The following is a 21,788-nucleotide window of genomic DNA, read 5'->3' on the forward strand; positions in this document are numbered from 1 at the left end:
CGAGGCCGAGCCGAACCCGAGGCCGAGCCGAAGCGAACCCGAGCCGAGCCGAAGCCGAGGCCGAGCCGAGCCGAGGCCGAGCCGAAGCGAACCCGAGCCCGAGCCGAAGCGAACCGGAGCCGCAGCCTCACCCCCGGGGATGTCACGCAAGGGAAAAGATGATTTCCGTCGGCTCTATACCGTGTCCGACCCCCGCGCCCACCCCAAGGGCCACACCGAGTATAAAGTCACCGCCCAGGTGAGGGGAAGGGGGGCGCAGGGCCGCCCAGGCCGCCTTTACCTCTTTAAGGGGGACCAAAGCGGGCGGCCTTTACCCTTTTAAGGGGATTGGTGGGGGGGGTCATTCATTCATTCATTCATTCCTTTCCCCCTCGTCCCCCTCTCCATCCTCCATCTTACCTCCTTCCCTTCCCCACAGCACCTGCATATATGTATATATGGTTGTACATATTTATTACTCTATTTATTTATTTATTTTACTTGTACATATCTATCCTATTTATTTTATTTTGTGAGTATGTTTGGTTTTGTTCTCCGTCTCCCCCTTTTAGACTGTGAGCCCACTGTTGGGTAGGGCCTGTCTCAAGATGTTGCCAATTTGTACTTCCCAAGCGCTTAGTACAGTGCTCTGCACATAGTAGGCGCTCAATAAATACGATGGATGATGATGATGATGTATGTATTGAGCGCTTACTGGGTGCAGAGCACTGCGCAAAGCGCTTGGGAAGTACAAGTCGGCAGCGTCTGGGCCCAGTGGAGAAGGCAGAAAGAGTGGGATGATAATAATAACTAAGGGATTTGTTCACTCAAGCGCTTAGTCCAGTGCTCTGCACACAGTAAGCGCTCAATAAATACGATTGAATGAATGGAATGAACTCAATAGCATTTATTGAGTGCTTGGAGAGAACAATAATAATGATGCTATTTGTTAATAATAATAATAAAAGTGATTATTTATTTTACTTGTACATATTTTTAATAATAATAATAATGATGATAAAAGTGATTATTTATCTTGTACATATTTTTTCTATTTATTTTATTTGGTTTATATGTTTTGTTGCCTGTCCCCCCCCTTCTAGACTGTGAGCCCGCTGTTGGGTAGGGACTGTCTCTGTTGCCAAATTGTCCTTCCCAAGCGTGTAGTCCAGTGCTCTGCACACAGTAAGCGCTCAATAAATACGATTGAATGAATGAATGAATGAATGTGAGCCCGCTGTTGGGTAGGGGCCGGCTCTAGATGTTGCCAACTTGGACTTCCCAAGCGCTTAGTCCAGTGCTCTGCCCACATTAAGCGCTCAATAAATACGATTGAATGAATGGAATGAACTCAATAGCATTTACTGAGTGCTTGGAGAGAACAATAATAATGATGCTATTTGTTAATAATAATAATAATAAAAGTGATTATTTATTTATTTTACTTGTACATATTTTTTCTATTTATTTTATTTGGTTTGTATGTTTTGTTGCCTGTCTCCCCCTTCTAGACTGTGAACCCGCTGTTGGGTAGGGACTGTCTCTGTTGCCAAATTGTCCTTCCCAAGCGTTTAGTCCAGTGCTCTGCACACAGTAAGCGCTCAATAAATACTATTGAATGAATGAATGAATGAATGTGAGCCCGCTGTTGGGTAGGGGCCGGCTGTAGATGTTGCCAACTTGGACTTCCCAAGCGCTTAGTCCAGTGCTCTGCACACAGTAAGCGCTCAATAAATACAATTGAATGAGTGCATGCATGAATGAATGAATGTGAGCCCGCTGTTGGGTAAGGGCCGTCTCTAGATGTTGCTAACTTGTACTTCCCAAGCGCTTAGTCCAGTGCTCTGCACACAGTAAGCGCTCAATAAATACGATTGAATGAATGAATGAATCTGGGCACATATATCTATAATTCTATTTATCTATTTTGGTGGGATTGACACCTCTCTACTTGTTTTGTTTTGTGGTCCGTCTCCCCCTTCTAGACTGTGAGCCCATTGTTGGGTAGGGACCGTCGCTATATGTTGCCGGTTTGTAATAATAATAATAATAATAATAATGTTGGTATTTGTTAAGTGCTTACTATGTGCCAAGCACTGTTCTAAGCACTGGGGGAGGCACAAGGTGATCATGTTGTCCCCCGTGGGGCTCCCAGTCTTCATCCCCATTTTACAGATGAGGGAACTGAGGCCCAGAGAAGTGACTTGCCCAAAGTCACACAGCTGACAAGTGTACAGTGCTCTGCACACAGTAAGGGCTCAGTAAATACGATTGAATGCATGAATGAAAGTGGCGGAGCCGGGTTTAGAACCCACAACCTCTGACTCTCAAGCCCAGGTTCTTTCCACTAAGCCACACTGCTTCTCCAGTGATAATAATAATAATAATAAGAAGAATAATAAGAATAATAATAATGATGGCATTTATTAAGCACTTACTATGTGCAAAGCACTGTTCTAATGGCTGGGGAGGTTACAAGATGATCAAGTGGGCCCCCGGGGGGCTCACAGTCTTAATCCCCATTTGACAGATGAGGTCACTGAGGCCCAGAGAAGTGAAGTGACTTGCTCAAAGTCACACAGCTGAAAAGTGGCGGAGGTGGGATTAGAACCCACAACCTCTGACTCCCAAGCCTGGGTTCTTTCCACTAAGCCACACTCCTTATCCAATAATAATAATAATAATAATGGCATTTATTAAGCACTTACTATGTGCAAAGCACTGTTCTAAGCGATGTGGGGAATACAAGATGATCAGGTTGTCCCACGTGAGGCTCACAGTCATTCATTCATTCATACAGCCCCTGTCCCACGTGGGGCCCACACTCCCCATCCCCATTTTTACAGGTGGGGAAACTGAGGCCCAGAGAAGTGAATGACTCTCCCAAGGCCACTCAGCAGACAAGCAGCATGAGAAGCTGCAGTGGCTAGACCCTGGGCCTGGGAGGAAGAAGATCATGGGTTCTAATCCTGACTCCGCCACTTGTCTGCTGTGTGACCTTAGGCAAGTCACTTCACTTCTCTGGGCCTTTCAGTTCCCTCATTTGTAAAATGGGGATTGAGACTTTGAGTCCCACGTGGGGCAGGGACTGGGTGCAACCCAATTTGCTTAGCTCCACCCTAGTGCTTACTACAGTGCCTGGCACATAATAATAATAATGTTGGTATTTGTTAAGCACTTACTATGTGCAAAGCACTGTTCTGAGCACTGGGGTGGATACAAAGTGATCAGGTTGTCCCACGTGGGGCTCACAATCTTAATCCCCATTTTACAGATGAGGTAACTGAGGCTCAGAGAAGTTAAGTGACTTGCCCAAGGTCACACAGCAGACACGTGGAGGAGTCAGGATTCGAACCCATGACCTCTGACTCCAAAGCCCGTGCTCTTTCCACTGACCCACGCTGCTTCTCTAGTCAAGGGCACATAGTTAAGCGCTTAACAAATACCATAATTATTATGGGAAGCAGCGTGGCTTAGTGGCAAGAACACAGGCTTGGGAGTCAGAGGACGTGAGTTCTAATCCCGGCACCGTCACTTATCTGCTGTGTGACATTGGGCAAGTCACTTCACTGCCCTGTGCCTCAGTTCCCTCATCTGGAAAATGGGGATTAAGACTGTGAGCCCCATGTGGGACAACCTGATTACCTTGAATCTCCCCCAGCGCTTAGAACAGTGCTTGGCACATAATAAGCACTTAAATACCATTATTATCATTATTAAGTGGCGGAGGCGGGATTAGAACCCAGGGCCTCCCGACTCCCAGGCACGGGCTTTATGCACTAGGCCATCCCCTTAATAATAATGGTGGCATTTATTAAGCGCTTACTATGTGCAAAGCACTGTTCTAAGCGCTGGGGAGGTTACAAGGTGATCAGGTTGTCCCATAAGGGGCTCACAGTAGCGTGGCTCAGTGGAAAGAGCCTGGGCTTGGGAGTCTAGAGGTCGTGGGTTCTAATCCCGTCTCCCCCACTTGTCAGCCGTGTGACTTTGGGCAAGTCACATAACTTCTCTGGGCCTCAGTTCCCTCATCTGTAAAATGGGGATTACGACTGTGAGCCCCTTGTTGGACAACCTGATCACCTTGTAACCTTCTCAGAGCTTAGAACAGTGCTCTGCACATAGTAAGCGCTTAATAAATGCTACTATTATTGTTATTATTATTATTATTATTATTATTTTACAGATGAGGTCACGGAGGCCCAGCGAAGTGAAGTGACTTTCCCAAAGTCACACAGCTGACAAGTGGCTACCCCTTTTGTGGGGAAGGGGTGGAGGACGTTCCCCCAGTAGAAGTGGGGTGACTTTGATCCCTAAGGACCCCCGGGGGTCATGGAGAGACGTTTTAGAGAAGCAGCATGGCTCAGTGGAAAGAGCCCAGGCTTGGGAATCAGAGGCCATGGGTTCTAATCCTGGCTCTGCCACTTGTCAGCTGGGTGACTTTCGGCAAGTCACTTCACTTCTCTGGGCCTCAGTTCCCTCATCTGGAAAATGGGGATGAAGCCTGTGAGCCCCCTGTGGGACAACCTGATCACCTTGTAGCCTCCCCAGAGCTTAGAACAGTGCTTGGCACACAGTATACGCTTAACAAATGCCATCATTTTTTTTTTTGAAAAGCAACGTGGCTCAGTGGAAAGAGCCCCGGCTTTGGAGTCAGAGGTCATGGGTTCAAATCCCCACTCTGCCACTTGTCAGCTGGGTGACTTTGGGCAAGTCACTTCACTTATCTTACTTGTACATATCTATTCTATTTATTTTATTTTGTTAGTACGTTTGGTTTTGTTCTCTTTTAGTTCTTTAGTCTCTTTAGTTCTCTTTAGTCTCTTTAGTTTAGTCTCTTTAGTTCTTTTAGACTGTGAGCCCACCTTTTAGACTGTGAGCCCACTGTTGGGTAGGGACTGTCTCTATATGATGCCAACTTGTACTCCCCAAGCGCTTAGTACAGTGCTCTGCACACAGTAAGCGTGCAATAAATACGATTGATTGATTGATTCTCTGTCTCCCCCTTCTAGACTGTGAGCCCACTGTTGGGTAGGGACTGTCTCTATGTGTTGCTGACTTGTACTTCCCAAGCGCTTAGTACGGTGCTCTGCACACAGTAAGCACTCAATAAATACGATTGATTGATTGACTGATTCTCAGTGCCTCAGTGACCTCATCTGTAAAATGGGGATGAAGACTGTGAGCCCCCTGTGGGACAACCTGATCACCTTATAACCTCCCCAGCGCTTAGAACAGTGCCAGGCACATAGGAAGCGCTTAATAAATGCCATCATGATTATTATTATTATTGTTATTCTCTGTACCTCAGTTCCCTCATCTGTCAAATGGGGATGAAGACCGTGAGCCCCCTGTGAGATCACCTGATCACCTTGTAAACCTCCCCAGTGCTTAGAATCAATCAATCAATCAATCAATCGTATTTATTGAGCGCTTACTGTGTGCAGAGCACTGGACTAAGCGCTTGGGAAGTCCAAGTTGGCAACATACAGAGACAGTCCCTACCCAACAGTGGGCTCACAGTCTAAAAGGGGGAGACAGAGAACAAAACCAAACATACTAACAAAATAAAATAAATAGAATAGATATGTACAAGTAAAATAAATAGAGTAATAAATATATACAAACATATATACAGGTGCTGTGGGGAAGGGAAGGAGGTAAGATGGGGGGATAGAGGGGGGAGAGGAAGGAAGGGGCTCAGTCTGGGAAGGCCTCCTGGAGGAGGTGAGCTCCTCCAGTGCCAGGCACATAGTAAGCTCTAAATAAATGCCATTATTATTATTATTATCATCATCATTATTATTATCATCATTATTATTATTATTTTATTCCCTCTTTGGGTCCCAGGGCGGGCCCGGCCCCTTTAAGAGGAGGAGGGCGTGGCTTCCCCCTGCTTGTTTACTTCGGGCGCGCGGCGCTGCCAGTGCGCATGCGTCCTCCGGAGGCCCGCCCCTCCCCCCGCCTCCCCCCATGCATCAATCAATCAATCAATCAATCGTATTTATTGAGCGCTTAGTGTGTGCAGAGCACTGGACTGAGCGCTTGGAAAGTCCAAGTTGGCAACATCTAGAGACGGTCCCTAGCCAACAGTGGGCTCACAGTCTAAAAGGGGGAGACAGAGAACAAAACCAAACATACTAACAAAATAAAATAAATAGAATAGATATGTACAAGTAAAATAAATAGAGTAATAAATATATACAAACATATATACAGGTGCTGTGGGGAAGGGAAGGAGGTAAGATGGGAGGATAGAGGGGGGAGAGGAAGGAAGGGGCTCAGGCTGGGAAGGCCTCCTGGAGGAGGTGAGCTCCTCCAGTGCCAGACACATAGTAAGCTCTAAATAAATGCCATTATTATTATTATTATTATTATCATCATCATCATTATTATTATTATCATCATTATTATTATCATTTTATTCCCTCTTTGGGTCCCAGGGCGGGCCCGGCCCCTTTAAGAGGAGGAGGGCGTGGCTTCCCCTTGCTTGTTTACTTCGGGCGCGCGTCGCTGCCAGTGCGCATGCGTCCTCCGGAGGCCCGCCCCTCCCCCCGCCTCCTCTCATGCATCAATCAATCGATCGTGTTTATTAAGCGCTTACTGTGTGCAGAGCACTGGACTAAGCGCTTGGGAAGTCCAAGTTGGCAACATACAGAGACAGTCCCTACCCAACAGTGGGCTCACAGTCTAAAAGGGGGAGACAGAGAACAAAACCAAACATACTAACAAAATAAAATAAATAGAATAGATATGTACAAGTAAAATAAATAAATAGAGTAATAAATATATACAAACATATATACGTATATACAGGTGCTGTGGGGAAGGGAAAGAGGTAAGATGGGGGATGGAGGGGGGGAGGAAGGAAGGGGCTCAGTCTGGGAAGGCCTCCTGGAGGAGGTGAGCTCCTTCAGTGCCAGGCACATAGTAAGCTTTAAATAAATGCCATTATTATTGTTATCATTATTATTATTATTATTTTATTCCCTTTTTGGGTCCCAGGGCGGGCCCGGCCCCTTTAAGAGGAGGAGGGCGTGGCTTCCCCCTGCTTGTTTACTTCGGGCGCGCGGCGCTGCCAGTGCGCATGCGTCCTCCGGAGGGCCGCCCCTCCCCCCGCCTCTGCTCAGGCCTTCCCTTACGCATTCAGTCCCTCAGTCGTACTTATTGAGCGCTCCCTGTGTGATGATGATGATGATGATAGCATTTGTTAAGCGCTTACTATGTGCAAAGCACTGTTCTAAGCGCTGGGGGAGGTTACAAGGTGATCAAGTTGTCCCACAGGGGGCGCTCACAGTTTTAATCCCCATTACACAGATGAGGTCACTGAGGCCCAGAGAAGTGAAGTGACACTGTCACACAGCTGACAGTTGGCAGAGCCGGGATTTGAACCCATGATCTCTGACTCCAAAGCCCGGGCTCTTTCCACTGAGCCACGCTGCTTCTCCAGTGCAGTGCAGAGCACTGTACTAAGCGCTTGGGAAGGACAAGTTGGCAACACATAGAGGCGGCCCCTACCCAACAGCGGGCCCACAGTCTAGATGTGGGGAGACAGACAACATTCATTCATTCAATCGTATTTATTGAGCGCTTACTGTGTGCAGAGCACTGGACTAAGCGCTTGGGAAAGACAAGTGGGCAACATAGAGAGACGGTCCCTATCCAACAACGGGCTCACAGTCTAAAAGGGGGGAGACAGACAACATTTATTCATTCATTAAATAGTATTTATTGAGCGATTACTGTGTGCAGAGCACTGTACTGAGCGCTTGGGAAGGACTGGTTGGCAACATATAGAGACAGTCCCTACCCAACAGCGGGCCCACAGTCTAGAAGGGGGGAGACAGACAACATTCATTCATTCAATTGTATTTATTGAGCGCTTACTGTTTGCAGAGCACTGTACTGAGCGCTTGGGAAGGACAAGTTGGCCACATCTAGAGACGGTCCCTACTCAACAACGGGCTCACAGTCTAAAAGTGGGGAGACAGACAACATTCATTCATTCATTAAATAGTATTTATTGAGCGCTTACTGTGTGCAGAGCACTGGACTAAGCACTTGGGAAGTACAAGTTGGCAACATCTAAAGACGGTCCCTACCCAACAATGGGCTCACAGTCTAGAAGGGGGAAGACAGACAACATTCATTCATTCCTTCAATCGTATTTATTGAGCGCTTCCTGTGTGCAGAGCACTGGACCAAGCACTTGGGAAGGACAAGTTGGCAACATCTAGAAACGGTCCCTACCCAACAACGGGCTCACAGTCTAGAAGTGGGGAGACAGACAACATTCATTCATTCAATCGTATTTATTGAGCGCTTACTGTGTGCACAGCACTGTACTGAGCGCTTGGGAAGGACAAGTTGGCAACATCTAGAGACGGTCCCTGCTCAACAATGGGCTCACAGTCTAGAAAGGGGGAGACAGACAACATTCATTCATTCATTCAATGTATTTATTGAGCGCTTACTGTGTGCAGAGCACTGGACTGAGCGCTTGGGAAGGGCAAGTTGGCAACCTACAGAGAGAGTCCCTACCCAACAACGGGCTCACAGTCTAAAAGGGGGGAGACAAACAACATTTATTCATTCATTCAATAGTATTTATTGAGTGCTTACTGTGTGCAGAGCACTGGACTAAGTGCTTGGGAAGGACAAGTGGGCAACATAGACGGTCCCTACCCAACAACGGGCTCACAGTCTAAAAGGGGGGAGACAAACAACAATTATTCATTCATTCAGTAGTATTTATTGAGCGCTTACTGTGTGCAGAGCACTGTACTAAGCGCTTGGGAAGTACAAGTTGGCAACAGAGAGAGACAATCCCTACCCAACAACAGGCTCACAGTCTAGAAGTGGGGAGACAGGCAACATTCATTCATTCATTCATTCAATTGTATTTATTGAGCACTTCCTGTGTGCAGAGCACTGGACTAAGCGCTCGGGAAGTACGTCGGCAACATATAGAGACGTTCTCTACCCAACAACGGGCTCACAGTCTAGAAGGGGGAGACAGAGAACAAAACAAAACACGTGGACAGGTGTCATCAGAATAAATAAAAATAAAGCTAGGTGCACATCATTAACAAAACAGAATAGTAAATATGTACAAGTAACATAAAAAGAGTGATAAATCTGTACAAACATGTATACAGCTGCTGGCAACATATAGAGACGGTCCCTACCCAACAGCGGGCTCCTTATAAAGGACCAGAAGAGAGCAGGTGGCAAACAGTCCCAGAGCCTGGGACATAGTAAGCGCTTAACAAATACCATTATTATTATTATTATTATTATTATTATTTATCCAACCTCCCCGCCGAAACACACTGTTTCTGTTTTCCCTACCAGTTCATCTCAAAGAAGAACCCGGAGGACATCAAAGAGGTGACTCTCAGAGGAGGAGGAGGAGGAGGGCATCTGAAAGGTTTTCTCTCCCCCATAACTCCCCAAAAAAAGAAGGGTTAGCTGTAGTTGTGTGTGAAGAGCAGGGTCCCGATGGGAAGCAGAAGAGGTGGTCTCCCCCACAAATTTCCAGCCGAGAGAACGATCCCATTGTCTTCTCCCGCACCGTTTTGGGATGGATTCCCAGCCTCGCTCATCCCAGTTTCCCGACGAGCCCGGAGAGGCTTCCAAGCTGGGCCCCGAGGCCAAATCATCAATCATCATCAATCGTATTTATTGAGCGCTTACTGTGTGCAGAGCACTGGACTAAGCGCTTGGGAAGTACTAGTTGGCAACATATAGAGACGGTCCCTACCGACAGTGGGCTCACAGTCGTCCAACTTTCAGACCCATTAGGCCCTCGAGCCGCTCGGCTCGGCGGAAAGAGTGTGACCGTGAGCCCACGGTTGGGTAGGGACCGTCTCTAGATGTTGCCAACTTGTACTTCCCAAGCGCTTAGTACAGTGCTCTGCACACAGTAAGCGCTCAATAAATACGATTGATTGATTGACTGATAAAGAGCATGGGCTTTGGAGTCGGAGGTCATGGGTTCGAATCCCGGCCCTGCCACGTATCTGTTCTGTGACCTTGGGCAAATCACTTCACTTCTCGGAGCCTCAGTTATCTCATGTGTAAAATGGGGGTGAAGACGGTGAACCCCTCGTGGGACAACCTGATCACCTTGTCTCCCCCCAGCACTTAGAACAGTGCTTTGCACGTAGTAAGTGCTTAACAAATTCATTCATTCGTTCAATCGTCTTTATTGAGCGCTTACGGTGTGCAGAGCACTGTACTAAGCGCTTGGGAAGTACAAGTTGGCAATATATAGAAACGGTCCCTACCCAACAGCGGGCTCACAGTCTAGAAATGCCATTATTATTGTTATTATTATTATTATTATTATTATTATTATTATTATTATGGCATTTGTTAAGCGCTTACTATGTGCAAAGCACTTGTTGGTCCCTTTCCCTCCCTTTCCACATCGTCCGCCCACCCCAAAGGAAAAGCGGCCACCCCGACTTCACCCAGGTTGGCTGGGGACCCGGGGGGTGGGCCCGGTCAGTCGGTCAGAGGTATTTTTTGAGCGCTTACTGTGTGCAGAGCGCTGTACTAAGCACTTGGGAGAGTACAAGAGAGAAGCAGTGTGGCTCAGTGGAAAGGGAGTTGGAGTTGGAGGTCATGGGTTCAAATCCCAGCCCCTCCACTTAATAATAATAATAATAATAATAATGGCATTTATTAAGCGCTTACTATGTGCAAAGCACTGTTCTAAGCGCTGGGGAGGTTGCAGGGTGATCAGGTTGTCCCACGGGGGCCTCACAGTCTTCATCCCCATTTTACAGATGAGGTCACTGAAGCTCAGAGAACTGAAGTGACTTGCCCAAAGTCACCCAGCTGACTGGGGAAGCAGCGTGGCTCAGTGGAAAGAGCCCGGGCTTTGGAATCAGAGGTCGTGGGTTCAAATCCCGGCTCTGCCACTTGTCGGCTGTGTGACCTTGGGCAAGTCACTTAACTTCTCTGGGCCTCAGTTCCCTCATCTGCAAAATTGGGAGGAAGACTGTGAGCCCCATGTGGGACAATCTGATTACCTTGTATCTACCCCAGCGCTTAGAACAGTGCTTTGCACATAGTAAGTGCTTAATAAATGCCATCATTATTATTATTATTATTATGTGGAAAGAGCCCGGGCTTTGGCATCAGAGGTCATGGGTTCAAATCCCGGCTCCGCCAATCGTCAGCTGCGTGACTTTGGGCAAGTCACTTCACTTGTCTGGGCCTCAGTGGCCTCCTCTGGAAAATGGGGATGAAGACTGTGAGCCCCCCCCCGTGGGACCACCTGATCACCTTGTAACCTCCCCAGCGCTTTGAACGGTGCTTTGCACATAGTAAGCGCTTAATAAATGCCATTACTATCATCATCAATTGTATTTATTGAGCGCTTACTATGTGCAGAGCACTGTACTAAGCGCTTGGGAAGTAGAAATTATTAGTATTATTATTACAAGGGAACACTATAACAGACAGGTTCCCTGCCCACAGTCACGGATCCAGGCCGACTGACTTCTGATAACTTTGCCAAAGTTTTGGGAGGGAACCGCTCCGTCTTCCCGGCCCCCTTCCGTCCCGACCCCCCGGGAAGGCAGCGAGCCCGCTCCCTTGGCCTCCCTCGGGCCTGTGGGATGAGCGGCTATTCCGGGCCAGGTGGTGGTCTGGAAACGTTACAGTGACTTCCGCCGGCTGCACGGAGACCTGGCCTACATCCACCGGAACCTCTTCCGACGCCTGGAGGAGTTTCCCGCCTTTCCTCGGGCTCAGGTCTTCGGTGAGTACCGATGATAATAATAATAATGACGGCATTTATTAAGCGCTTACTATGTGCAAAGCACTGTTCTAGCACTGGCACCGGGGCAGGACCCGGGACCTTGGGCTGCCCTGACGAAGCCCCCTCTCCCTTCTTAATTAGTGATGGCATTTATTAAGCGCTTACTATGTACACTCTTAATCTCCATTTTCCAGTTGAGGTCACTGAGGCCCAGAGAAGTGAGTTGACTTGCCCATGGTCACACAGCAGACGTGTGGCGGACCTGGGATTGGAACCCAGGTCCTTCTGACTCCTGGGCTTGTGCGCTCTCCAATAAGCCATGGGGCCCCCACTGAGCCCCTTCCTTCCTCTCCTCCTCGTCCCCGTCTCCATCCGCCTCATCTTACCTCCTTCCCTTCCCCACAGCACCTGTATATTTGTATATATATTTGTACATATTTATTACTCTATTTATTTATTTTACTTGTACATATCTATTCTATTTATTTTATTTTGTTAGTATGTTTGGTTTTGTTCTCTGTCTCCCCCTTTTAGACTGTGAGCCCACTGTTGGGTAGGGACTGTCTCTAGATGTTGCCAACTTGGACTTCCCAAGCGCTTAGTACAGTGCTCTGCACACAGTAAGCGCTCAATAAATACGATTGATTGATTTATTGATTGCAAAGCACTGTTCTAAGCGCTGGGGTAGATACAAGATAATCAAGTTGTCCCACGTGGGGCTCACAGACTTAATCCCCATTTTCCAGGTGAGGGAACTGAGGCCCGGAGAAGTGAAGTGACTTGCCCAAAGTCACCCAGCTGACAAGTGGCGGAGCCGGGATTTGAACCCGTGACCTCTGACTCCAAAGCCCGGGCTCTTTCCACTGAGCCACGCTGCCCCAGAGACCCCCACCTCCCAAATGCCCTAGTTTTGCAAAGAAGGGAATAGGAACGGCTCAGGGGGTTCAGTCATTCTTTCATTCAGTCGTATTTATTGAGCGCTTACTGTGTGCAGAGCACTGGACTAAGCTCTTGGGAAGTACAATTCATCAACAAAGAGAGACAATCCCTGCCCACAACGGGCTCACAGTCTAGAAGGGGGGAGACAGACAGCAAAACAAGTAAACAGGCATCTCTATATATGTTTGTACATATTTATTACTCTATTTATTTATTTATTTTACTTGTACATATCTATTCTATTTATTTTATTTTGTTAATATGTTTTGTTTTGATCTCTGTCTCCCCCTTCTAGACTGTGAGCCCACTGTTGGGTAGGGACTGTCTTTATATGTTGCCAACTTGTACTTTTCAAGCACTTAGTATGGTGCTCTGCACACAGTAAGCGCTCAATAAATACGATTGATTGATTGATCTCAACAGAGTAGACTGTGAGCCTGTTGTTGGGTAGGGACCGTCTCTATATGTTGCCGACTTGTACTTCCCAAGTGCTTAGTCCAGTGCTCTGCACACAGTAAGCGCTCAATAAATACGATTGAATGAATGGTGGACACGTTTCCCGACCACAACAAGCTTACAGTCTAGAGGGGAATTGTCCACAACCCCAATAATAATAATGATGGCATTTGTTAAGCACTTACTATTTGCGAAGCACTGTTCTAAGCGCGGGGGGGGATAGAAGGTGATCAGGTTGACCCACGGGGGGGCTCACAGTCTTCACCCCCATTTTACAGATGAGGTCACTGAGGCCCAGAGGAGTGAAGCGACTTGCCCAAAGTCACACAGCAGACGAGTGGCGGAGCCGGGATTAGAACCCATGACTTCTAGCTCCCAAGCCCAGGCTCTTTCCACTGAGCCACGCTGCTTCTCTCATCAGATGTTATAGAAAAGTGCCCTTCAGCTGGGCACGTTTCCAAACAAAGTATTCATTCATTCATTCAATCGCTTGGCATATAGTAAGCACTTAACAAATACCACAATTATCATTGTTATTATAATCCCGGCTCCGCCACTTGTCAGCTATGTGACTTTAGGCAAGTCACTTTACTTCTCTGGGCCTCAGTGACCTCATCTGTAAAATGGGGATTACGACTGTGAGCCCCACGTGGGACAACCTGATAACCCCATATCTATCCCCGCGCTTAGAACGGTGCCTGGCACATAGTAAGCACTTAACAGTTACCAGAAAGAAAAGAAAAAAGATGCAGCATGGCTTAGCGGGTAGAGTACAGGCCTGGGAATCGGAAGGACCCGGATTCTAATCCCGGCTCGGCCACGTGTCTGCTGGGCGACCTTGGGCAAGTCACGTCACTTCTCTGGGCCTCAGCTCCCTCATCTGTAAAATGGGGATCAAGACTGAGGGCTGGGACCAACCTGATTAACTTTCATTCATTCCCTCAATTCATTCAATCGTATTTCTAGAGAGCTTACTGTGTGCAGAGCACTGGACTAAGCGCTTGGGAACGAAGCAGAGAAGCAGCGTGGCTCAGTGGAAAGAGCCCGGGCTTGGGAGTCAGAGGTCAAGGGTTCTAATCGCGACTCTGCCGCTCGTCAGCCGTGTGACTTTGGGTGAGTCACTTCACTTCTCTGGGCCTCAGTACCTCATCTGTAAAATGGGGATTAAGACTGTGAGCCCTCTGTGGGACAACCTGATCACCTTGTAACCTGCCCAGCGCTTACAACAGTGCTTGGCACATAGTAAGCGCTTAATAAAGAAGAAGCAGAGAAGCAGCGTGGCTCAATGGAAAGAGCCCGGGCTTTGGAGTCAGAGGTCATGGGTTCAAATCCCACCTCTGCCACTTGTCAGCTGTGTGACTTTGGGCAAGTCACTTCACTTCTCTGGGCCTCAGTTCCCTCATCTGTCAAATGGGGATTAAGATTGTGAGCCCCACATGGGACAACCTGATCACCTTGTAACCTCTCCAGCGCTTAGAACAGTGCTTTGCACATAGTAAGTGCTTAATAAATGCCATTATTATTATTATTATTAAATGCCATCATTATCATTATTATTATTACTGTTATTACTTAACTTCTCTGTGCGTCAATTTCCTCATCTGTAAAATGGGGATTAAGACTGTGAGCCCTACGTGGGACAAACTTGATTGCCTTGTATCCCACCCAGTGCTTAGAACTGTGCTTGGCACATAGTAAGCGCTTAACAAATACCAACATTATCATTATTATTACAAATCGGCAACTTGCATCTCCCCCAGCACTTAGAACAGCGCCTAGGAAGCACCTAACGAGTCACGTAATGATTATTTTTATTTATTATAAATTATTATTATATAATAATAATGTTTAATAATAATAATTATTATTATTATTGCTACCCAACAACGGGCTCACAGTCTAGAAGGGGGAGACGGACAACAAAACAAAACATGGAGACAGGTGTCAAGTCGTCAGAACAGATAGAATTAAAGCTAAGTGCACATCACTAACAAAATAAATAGAAATAGTAGATATGTACAAGTAAAACAGAGTCATAAATCTGTACAAACATATATCCAAGCCCTCAAAGCCCTTCCTTCAACTTGAGGCGCCCTCCCCACCTCATTCATTCATTCATTCAATAGTATTTATTGAGTACTTACTGTGTGCAGAGCACTGGACTAAGTGCTTGGGAAGTACAAGTCGGCAACATATAGTGACGGTCCCTACCCAACAATAATATAATTATTATTATTATAATTTATTTATCATAATTCAGGCCGATTCGAAGCGGCGGTGATTGAGGAGCGGAGGAAGGGGGCAGAGGACATGCTACGCTTCACGGTACACATCCCCGCTCTCAACAACAGCCCCCAGCTCAAGGAGTTCTTCCGGGTATGCGGACCATCCGGAGGCCGGTGGGGTCCCCCCGTCCCCTCAAGCCCTAACTTCATCATCATCATCATCAATCGTATTTATTGAGCGCTTACTATGCGCAGAGCACTGGACTAAGCGCTTGGGAAGTCCAAATCGGCAACGTAGAGAGACGGTCCCTACCCAACAACGGGCTCACAGTCTAGAAGGGGGAGACGGACAACAAAACAAAACATGTGGACGGGTGTCAGGTTGTCAGAACAGATAGAATTAAAGCTAGATGCACATCATTAACAAAAACAGAATAGTAAATATGTACAAGTAAAATAAATAGAGTAGTAAATCTGTACAAACACATATACAAGCCCTTCCTTCATCTTGAGGCCCCCGCCCCATCTCATTCATTCATTTATTCATTCAGTCGTATTTATTGAGCGCTTACTATGTGCAGAGCACTGGACTAAGCGCTTGGGAAGTCCAAGTTGGCAACATCTAGAGACGGTTCCTACCCAGCAACGGGCTCCCGGTCTAGAAGGGGGAGACGGACAACAAAACAAAACATGCGGACGGGTGTCAGGTCCTCAGAGCAGATAGAATTAAAACTAAATTCATTCATTCAATCGTATTTATTGAGCGCTTACTGTGCGCAGAGCACTGGACTAAGCGCTTGGGAAGGACAAGTCGGCAACATAGAGAGACGGTCCCTACCCAGCAACGGGCTCCCAGTCTAGAAGGGGGAGACGGACAACAAAACAAAACATGCGGACGGGTGTCAGGTCCTCAGAGCAGATAGAATTAAAACTAAATTCATTCATTCAGTCGTATTTATTGAGCGCTTACTGTGTGCAGAGCACTGGACTAAGCGCTTGGGAAGGACAAGTGCACGTCATTAACAAAGTAAATATGGACAAGTCAAATAAATCGAGTAATAAATCCGTACAAACATATATACAGGTGCTGTGGGGAGGGGAAGGAGGTAGGGCGGAGGGGATGGGGAGGAGAGGAGAGGAAAAAGGAAAGGAAAAACCTCCCGTCCTCTCTAACCTTGCTGTTCCCCTAGGGTGGGGAGGTGACTCGGCCCGTCGTTCCCAGTGACCTGCACATCCTCCCACCTCCATTGATCCCCACGCCGCCCCCCGAAGAGCCTCCGCCCCTCCAGCCTTTCCCCTTAGAGAGTTTGGGCCTGGAAGAGAGCGAGGAGGAGAACGAGTCAGGTGAGAGGGAGCGAAAATCAATCAATCAATCAATCGTATTGATTGAGCACTTACTATGTGCAGAGCACTGGACTAAGCACTTGGAAAGTCCAAGTTGGCAACGTATAGAGACCGTCCCTACCCAACAGTGGGCTCACAGTCTAGAAGGGGGAGATGGACAACAAAACCAAACATATTAACAAAATAAAATAAATAGAATAGATATGTACAAGTAAAATAAATAGAGTAATAAGTATGTACAGACTTATATACATATATACAGGTGCTGTGGGGAGGGGAAGGAGGTAAGACGGGGGGATGGAGAGGGGGGCGAGGGGGAGAGGAAGGAGGGGGCTCAGCCTGGAAAGGGGTGAGGGGCTGGGGTGGGGGGCCTAAGGGACCCCAGGGCCGACGTGGAGCTTTTCATTCATTCAATCATATTTATTGAGCGCTTACTGTGTGCAGAGCACTGTACTGAGAGCTTGGGAGGTACAAGTTGGCAACATCTAGAGACGGTCCCTACCCAACAGCGGGCTCCCAGTCTAGAAGGGGGAGACAGACAACAAAACCAGACATACTAACAAAATAAAATAAATAGAATAGATATGTACCAATAAAATAGAGTAATAAGTACGTACAAACATATACATCTATACAGGTGCTGTGGGGAGGGGAAGGAGGTAAGGCGGGGGGGATGGGGAGAGGAAGGAGGGGGCTCAGTCCGGGAAGGCCTTAATACCAATTTTCCGTCCGCAGAGGAACTACCACCGTCCAGCCCTGCCCAGGAGGCCTTGGATCTGCTGTTCGACTGCGGAGGGACCGAGGAGGAGCCGGGTTCCCCGGCCCAGGCGCCGCTGTCCGAGGCGGAGATGGCCCTCTTCGACCCTCTCTCCAAAGACGGTAGGCCCTTCTGGAGGGGTGAGGAGGGAGAGGGCTTGGGAGGGGAAAGAGGGGATTTGATGTGGGGAGAGGAATGCTCTCCCTCTGCCCATCCGCCAAGCTCGCTCTCTTCCTCCCTTCAAGGCCCTACTGAGAGCTCACCTCCTCCAGGAGGCCTTCCCACACTCAGCCCCTTCCTTCCTTGAGAAGCAGCGTGGCTCAGTGGAAAGAGCCCGGGCTTTGGAGTCAGAGGTCGTGGGTTTGAATCCCGACTCCGCCACCTGTCTGCTGTGTGACCTTGGGCAAGTCACTTCACTTCGCTGCGCCTCAGTTCCCTCATCTGTAAAATGGGAATTAAGACTGTGAGCCCCACATGGGACAGCTTGATCAGCTTGTATCCCCCCCCCCCAGCGCTTAGAACAGTGCTCTGCACATAGTAAGCGCTTAACAAATGCCAACATTATTATTATTCCTCTCCCCCTCGTCCCCCTTTCCATCCCCCCCATCTTACCTGCTTCCCTTCCCCACAGCACCTGTATATATGTTTGTACATAGTTATTACTCTATTTATTTTACTTGTACATATCTATTCTATTTTATTTTGTTAGTATGTTTGGTTTTGTTCTCTGTCTCCCCCTTTTAGACTGTGAGCCCACTGTTGGGTAGGGACTGTCTCTAGATGTTGCCAACTTGTACTTCCCAATCGCTTAGTATAGTGCTCTGCACACAGTAAGCACTCAGTAAATACAATAGATTGATTGATTGATTGAGAGACATTCGCTCGTTCGCTCATTCAGTCGTATTTATCGAGCGCTTACTCTATGCAGAGCGCTTGGGAAGTAGAGATCGGCGACCTATAGAGACGGTCCCTACCCAACAACGGGCTCACGGTCTAAAAGGTGTGGGGGCTTAGTCCGGGAAGGCCTCTGGGAGGAGACGGGCATTCCGTGAGGGTTTGGATGTCCGTCGGACACGGTTAGCGTGTGATAAAGTCGACTGAATGAATGTATTTGAGGAGGATGGGCATTCCAGGCCGAAGGTGGGACGGGGACGAGGTGGAGGCACAGCGCTTAACTGATAGGCTTTGGACGGACGAGTCGTTGTCCGTCGGACACGGGTAGCGTGTCATAAAGTCGACTGAATGAATGAATTTGAAGAGGAAGGGCATTCCCGGCCAAAGGTGGGACGGACACGAGGTGGAGGCACAGCGCTTAACTGATAGGCTTTGGACGGACGAGTCGTTGTCCGTCGGACACGGTTAGCGTGTCATAAAGTCGACTGAATGAATGAATTTGAAGAGGAAGGGCATTCCAGGCCAAAGGTGGGACGGGGACGAGGCGGAGGCACAGCGCTTAACTGATAGGCTTTGGACGGATGAGTCGTTGTCCGTCGGACACGGTTAGCGTGTCATAAAGTCGACTGAATGAATGAATTTGAAGAGGAAGGGCATTCCGGCCAAAGGTGGGACGGAGACGAGGCGGAGGCACAGCGCTTAACTGATAGGCTTTGGACGGACGAGTCGTTGTCCGTCGGACATGGTTAGCGTGTCATAAAGTCGACTGAATGAATGAATTTGAAGAGGAAGGGCATTCCCGGCCAAAGGTGGGACGGAGACGAGGCGGAGGCACAGCGCTTAACTGATAGGCTTTGGACGGACGAGTCGTTGTCCGTCGGACACGGTTAGCGTGTCATAAAGTCGACTGAATGAATGAATTTGAAGAGGAAGGGCATTCCCGGCCAAAGGTGGGACGGGGACGAGGCGGAGGCACAGCGCTTAACTGATAGGCTTTGGACGGACGAGTCGTTGTCCGTCGGACACGGTTAGCGTGTCATAAAGTCGACTGAATGAATGAATTTGAAGAGGAAGGGCATTCCCGGCCAAAGGTGGGACGGAGACGAGGCGGAGGCACAGCGCTTAACTGATAGGCTTTGGACGGACGAGTCGTTGTCCGTCGGACACGGTTAGCGTGTCATAAAGTCGACTGAATGAATGAATTTGAAGAGGAAGGGCACTCCAGGCCAAAGGTGGGACGGGGACGAGGCGGAGGCACAGCGCTTAACTGATAGGCTTTGGACGGACGAGTCGTTGTCCGTCGGACACGGTTAGCGTGTCATAAAGTCGACTGAATGAATGAATTTGAAGAGGAAGGGCATTCCCGGCCAAAGGTGGGACGGAGACGAGGTGGAGGCACAGCGCTTAACTGATAGGCTTTGGACGGACGAGTCGTTGTCCGTCGGACACGGTTAGCGTGTCATAAAGTCGACTGAATGAATGAATTTGAAGAGGAAGGGCATTCCCGGCCAAAGGTGGGACGGAGACGAGGCGGAGGCACAGCGCTTAACTGATAGGCTTTGGACGGACGAGTCGTTGTCCGTCGGACACGGTTAGCGTGTCATAAAGTCGACTGAATGAATGAATTTGAAGAGGAAGGGCATTCCCGGCCAAAGGTGGGACGGAGACGAGGCGGAGGCACAGTGCTTAACTGATAGGCTTTGGACGGACGAGTCGTTGTCCGTCGGACACGGTTAGCGTGTCATAAAGTCGACTGAATGAATGAATTTGAAGAGGAAGGGCATTCCAGGCCAAAGGTGGGACGGGGATGAGGTGGAGGCACAGCGCTTAACCGATACCATTTAAAATCAAAAGTAAGCGCTCAGTAAATACGATTGATCTTGGCCTTTGGTGTCCCAGGAGGAGCCAGCCCCACTCACGCGGCGGAGCTGGCCGCTGTCGGGACTGAAGTGGAGCGGCAGGACCGGGCCCCCTGGGAGCCGGGAGGGCAGGGGCAACATCGGGAGGAAGAAGAGGAGGAGGAGGATGAAGAGGGCGGCCCCCCACCCCCCTACCTGAGCCGCGCCACCCAGCTCATCACGCGAGCCCTGCGGGACGAGCAGGCCGGGGCCTATGCCGCGGCCCTCCAGGGCTACCGCGACGGAGTGGACGTCCTGCTGCAGGGGGTGTCCGGTGAGCGGAGGTCTGGGGGGGCGGGGGGGAGCGGGACGGGGGGGTCCGGTCTGACCGGTTCGCTCTCTCCCTCCGCCGCATGCCCGCAGCCGACCCGTCCCGCACCCGTCGCGAAGGGGTGAAGAGGAAGACGGCCGAGTACTTGCGGCGCGCGGAGGAGATCCTCAAGCTGCACCTGCCCGCCCTGGACCCCTGAGCTGGGGTGCCCCGGCCAAGCTCCACAGCCCCCCGGGGGGCTTCACTGCCAGCTGCTCCCCCCAAACCCACACCCCCACACAGTTCCTTTCATCGCCCCCCACGTCTCCCTTTTCCATCGGCCACCGGAGGGGCGAGGAGAAGCAACGTGGCCTGGTGGTTAGAGTCAGCAGGTCCTGGCTTCTAATCCCGCCTCTGCCACCTCTCAGCTGCGTGACCCTGGGCAAGTCACTTCCCTTAATAATAATACTAATTCTAATTGTGGTATTTGTTAAGCGCTACGCCAAGCACTCTTCCAAGCACTAGGGCAAGTCACTTTCCTTAATAATAATACCAATTCTAATTGTGGTATTTGTTAAGCACTACGCCAAGCACTGTTCTAAGCACTAGGGCAAGTCACTTTCCTTAATAATAATACCAATTCTAATTGTGGTATTTGTTAAGCGCTACGCCAAGCACTCTTCGAAGCACTAGGGCAAGTCACTTTCCTTAATAATAATACCAATTCTAATTGTGGTATTTGTTAAGCGCTATGCCAAGCACTCTTCCAAGCACTAGGGCAAGTCACTTTCCTTAATAATAATACCAATTCTAATTGTGGTATTTGTTAAGCACTATGCCAAGCACTCTTCCAAGCACTAGGGCAAGTCACTTTCCTTAAGAATAATACCAATTCTAATTGTGGTATTTGTTAAGCGCTACGCCAAGCACTGTTCTAAGCACTAGGGCAAGTCACTTTCCTTAATAATAATACCAATTCTAATTGTGGTATTTGTTAAGCGCTATGCCAAGCACTCTTCCAAGCACTAGGGCAAGTCACTTTCCTTAATAATAATACCAATACTAACTGTGGTATTTAAGCGCTATGCCAAGCACTCTTCTAAGCACTAGGGCAAGTCACTTTCCTTAATAATAATACCAATTCTAATTGTGGTATTTGTTAAGCGCTACGCCAAGCACTCTTCTAAGCACTAGGGCAAGTCACTTTCCTTAATAATAATACCAATTCTAATTGTGGTATTTGTTAAGCGCTACGCCAAGCACTGTTCTAAGCACT

The 21,788-nt window shown here is 48.6% G+C and overlaps 1 protein-coding gene across 1 annotated transcript; it reads left to right on the plus strand.

The window, feature by feature from the left end:
- The first annotated feature begins 118 nt into the window (after positions 1–118).
- On the plus strand, positions 119–20,941 carry SNX15 (sorting nexin 15). Its single transcript, XM_038764599.1, has 8 exons — positions 119–238; positions 9,331–9,366; positions 11,629–11,749; positions 15,405–15,520; positions 16,560–16,713; positions 17,449–17,592; positions 20,264–20,536; positions 20,626–20,941. The coding sequence occupies exons 1-8, from the start codon at positions 140–142 to the stop codon at positions 20,730–20,732; spliced, it is 1,050 nt and encodes a 349-aa protein (XP_038620527.1). The 5' UTR covers positions 119–139; the 3' UTR covers positions 20,733–20,941.
- The last annotated feature ends 847 nt before the right edge of the window (positions 20,942–21,788 follow it).

This window comes from Tachyglossus aculeatus, chromosome 22 (genome assembly GCF_015852505.1).
Source record: "Tachyglossus aculeatus isolate mTacAcu1 chromosome 22, mTacAcu1.pri, whole genome shotgun sequence".
In the NCBI taxonomy this organism is placed as follows: domain Eukaryota; kingdom Metazoa; phylum Chordata; class Mammalia; order Monotremata; family Tachyglossidae; genus Tachyglossus; species Tachyglossus aculeatus.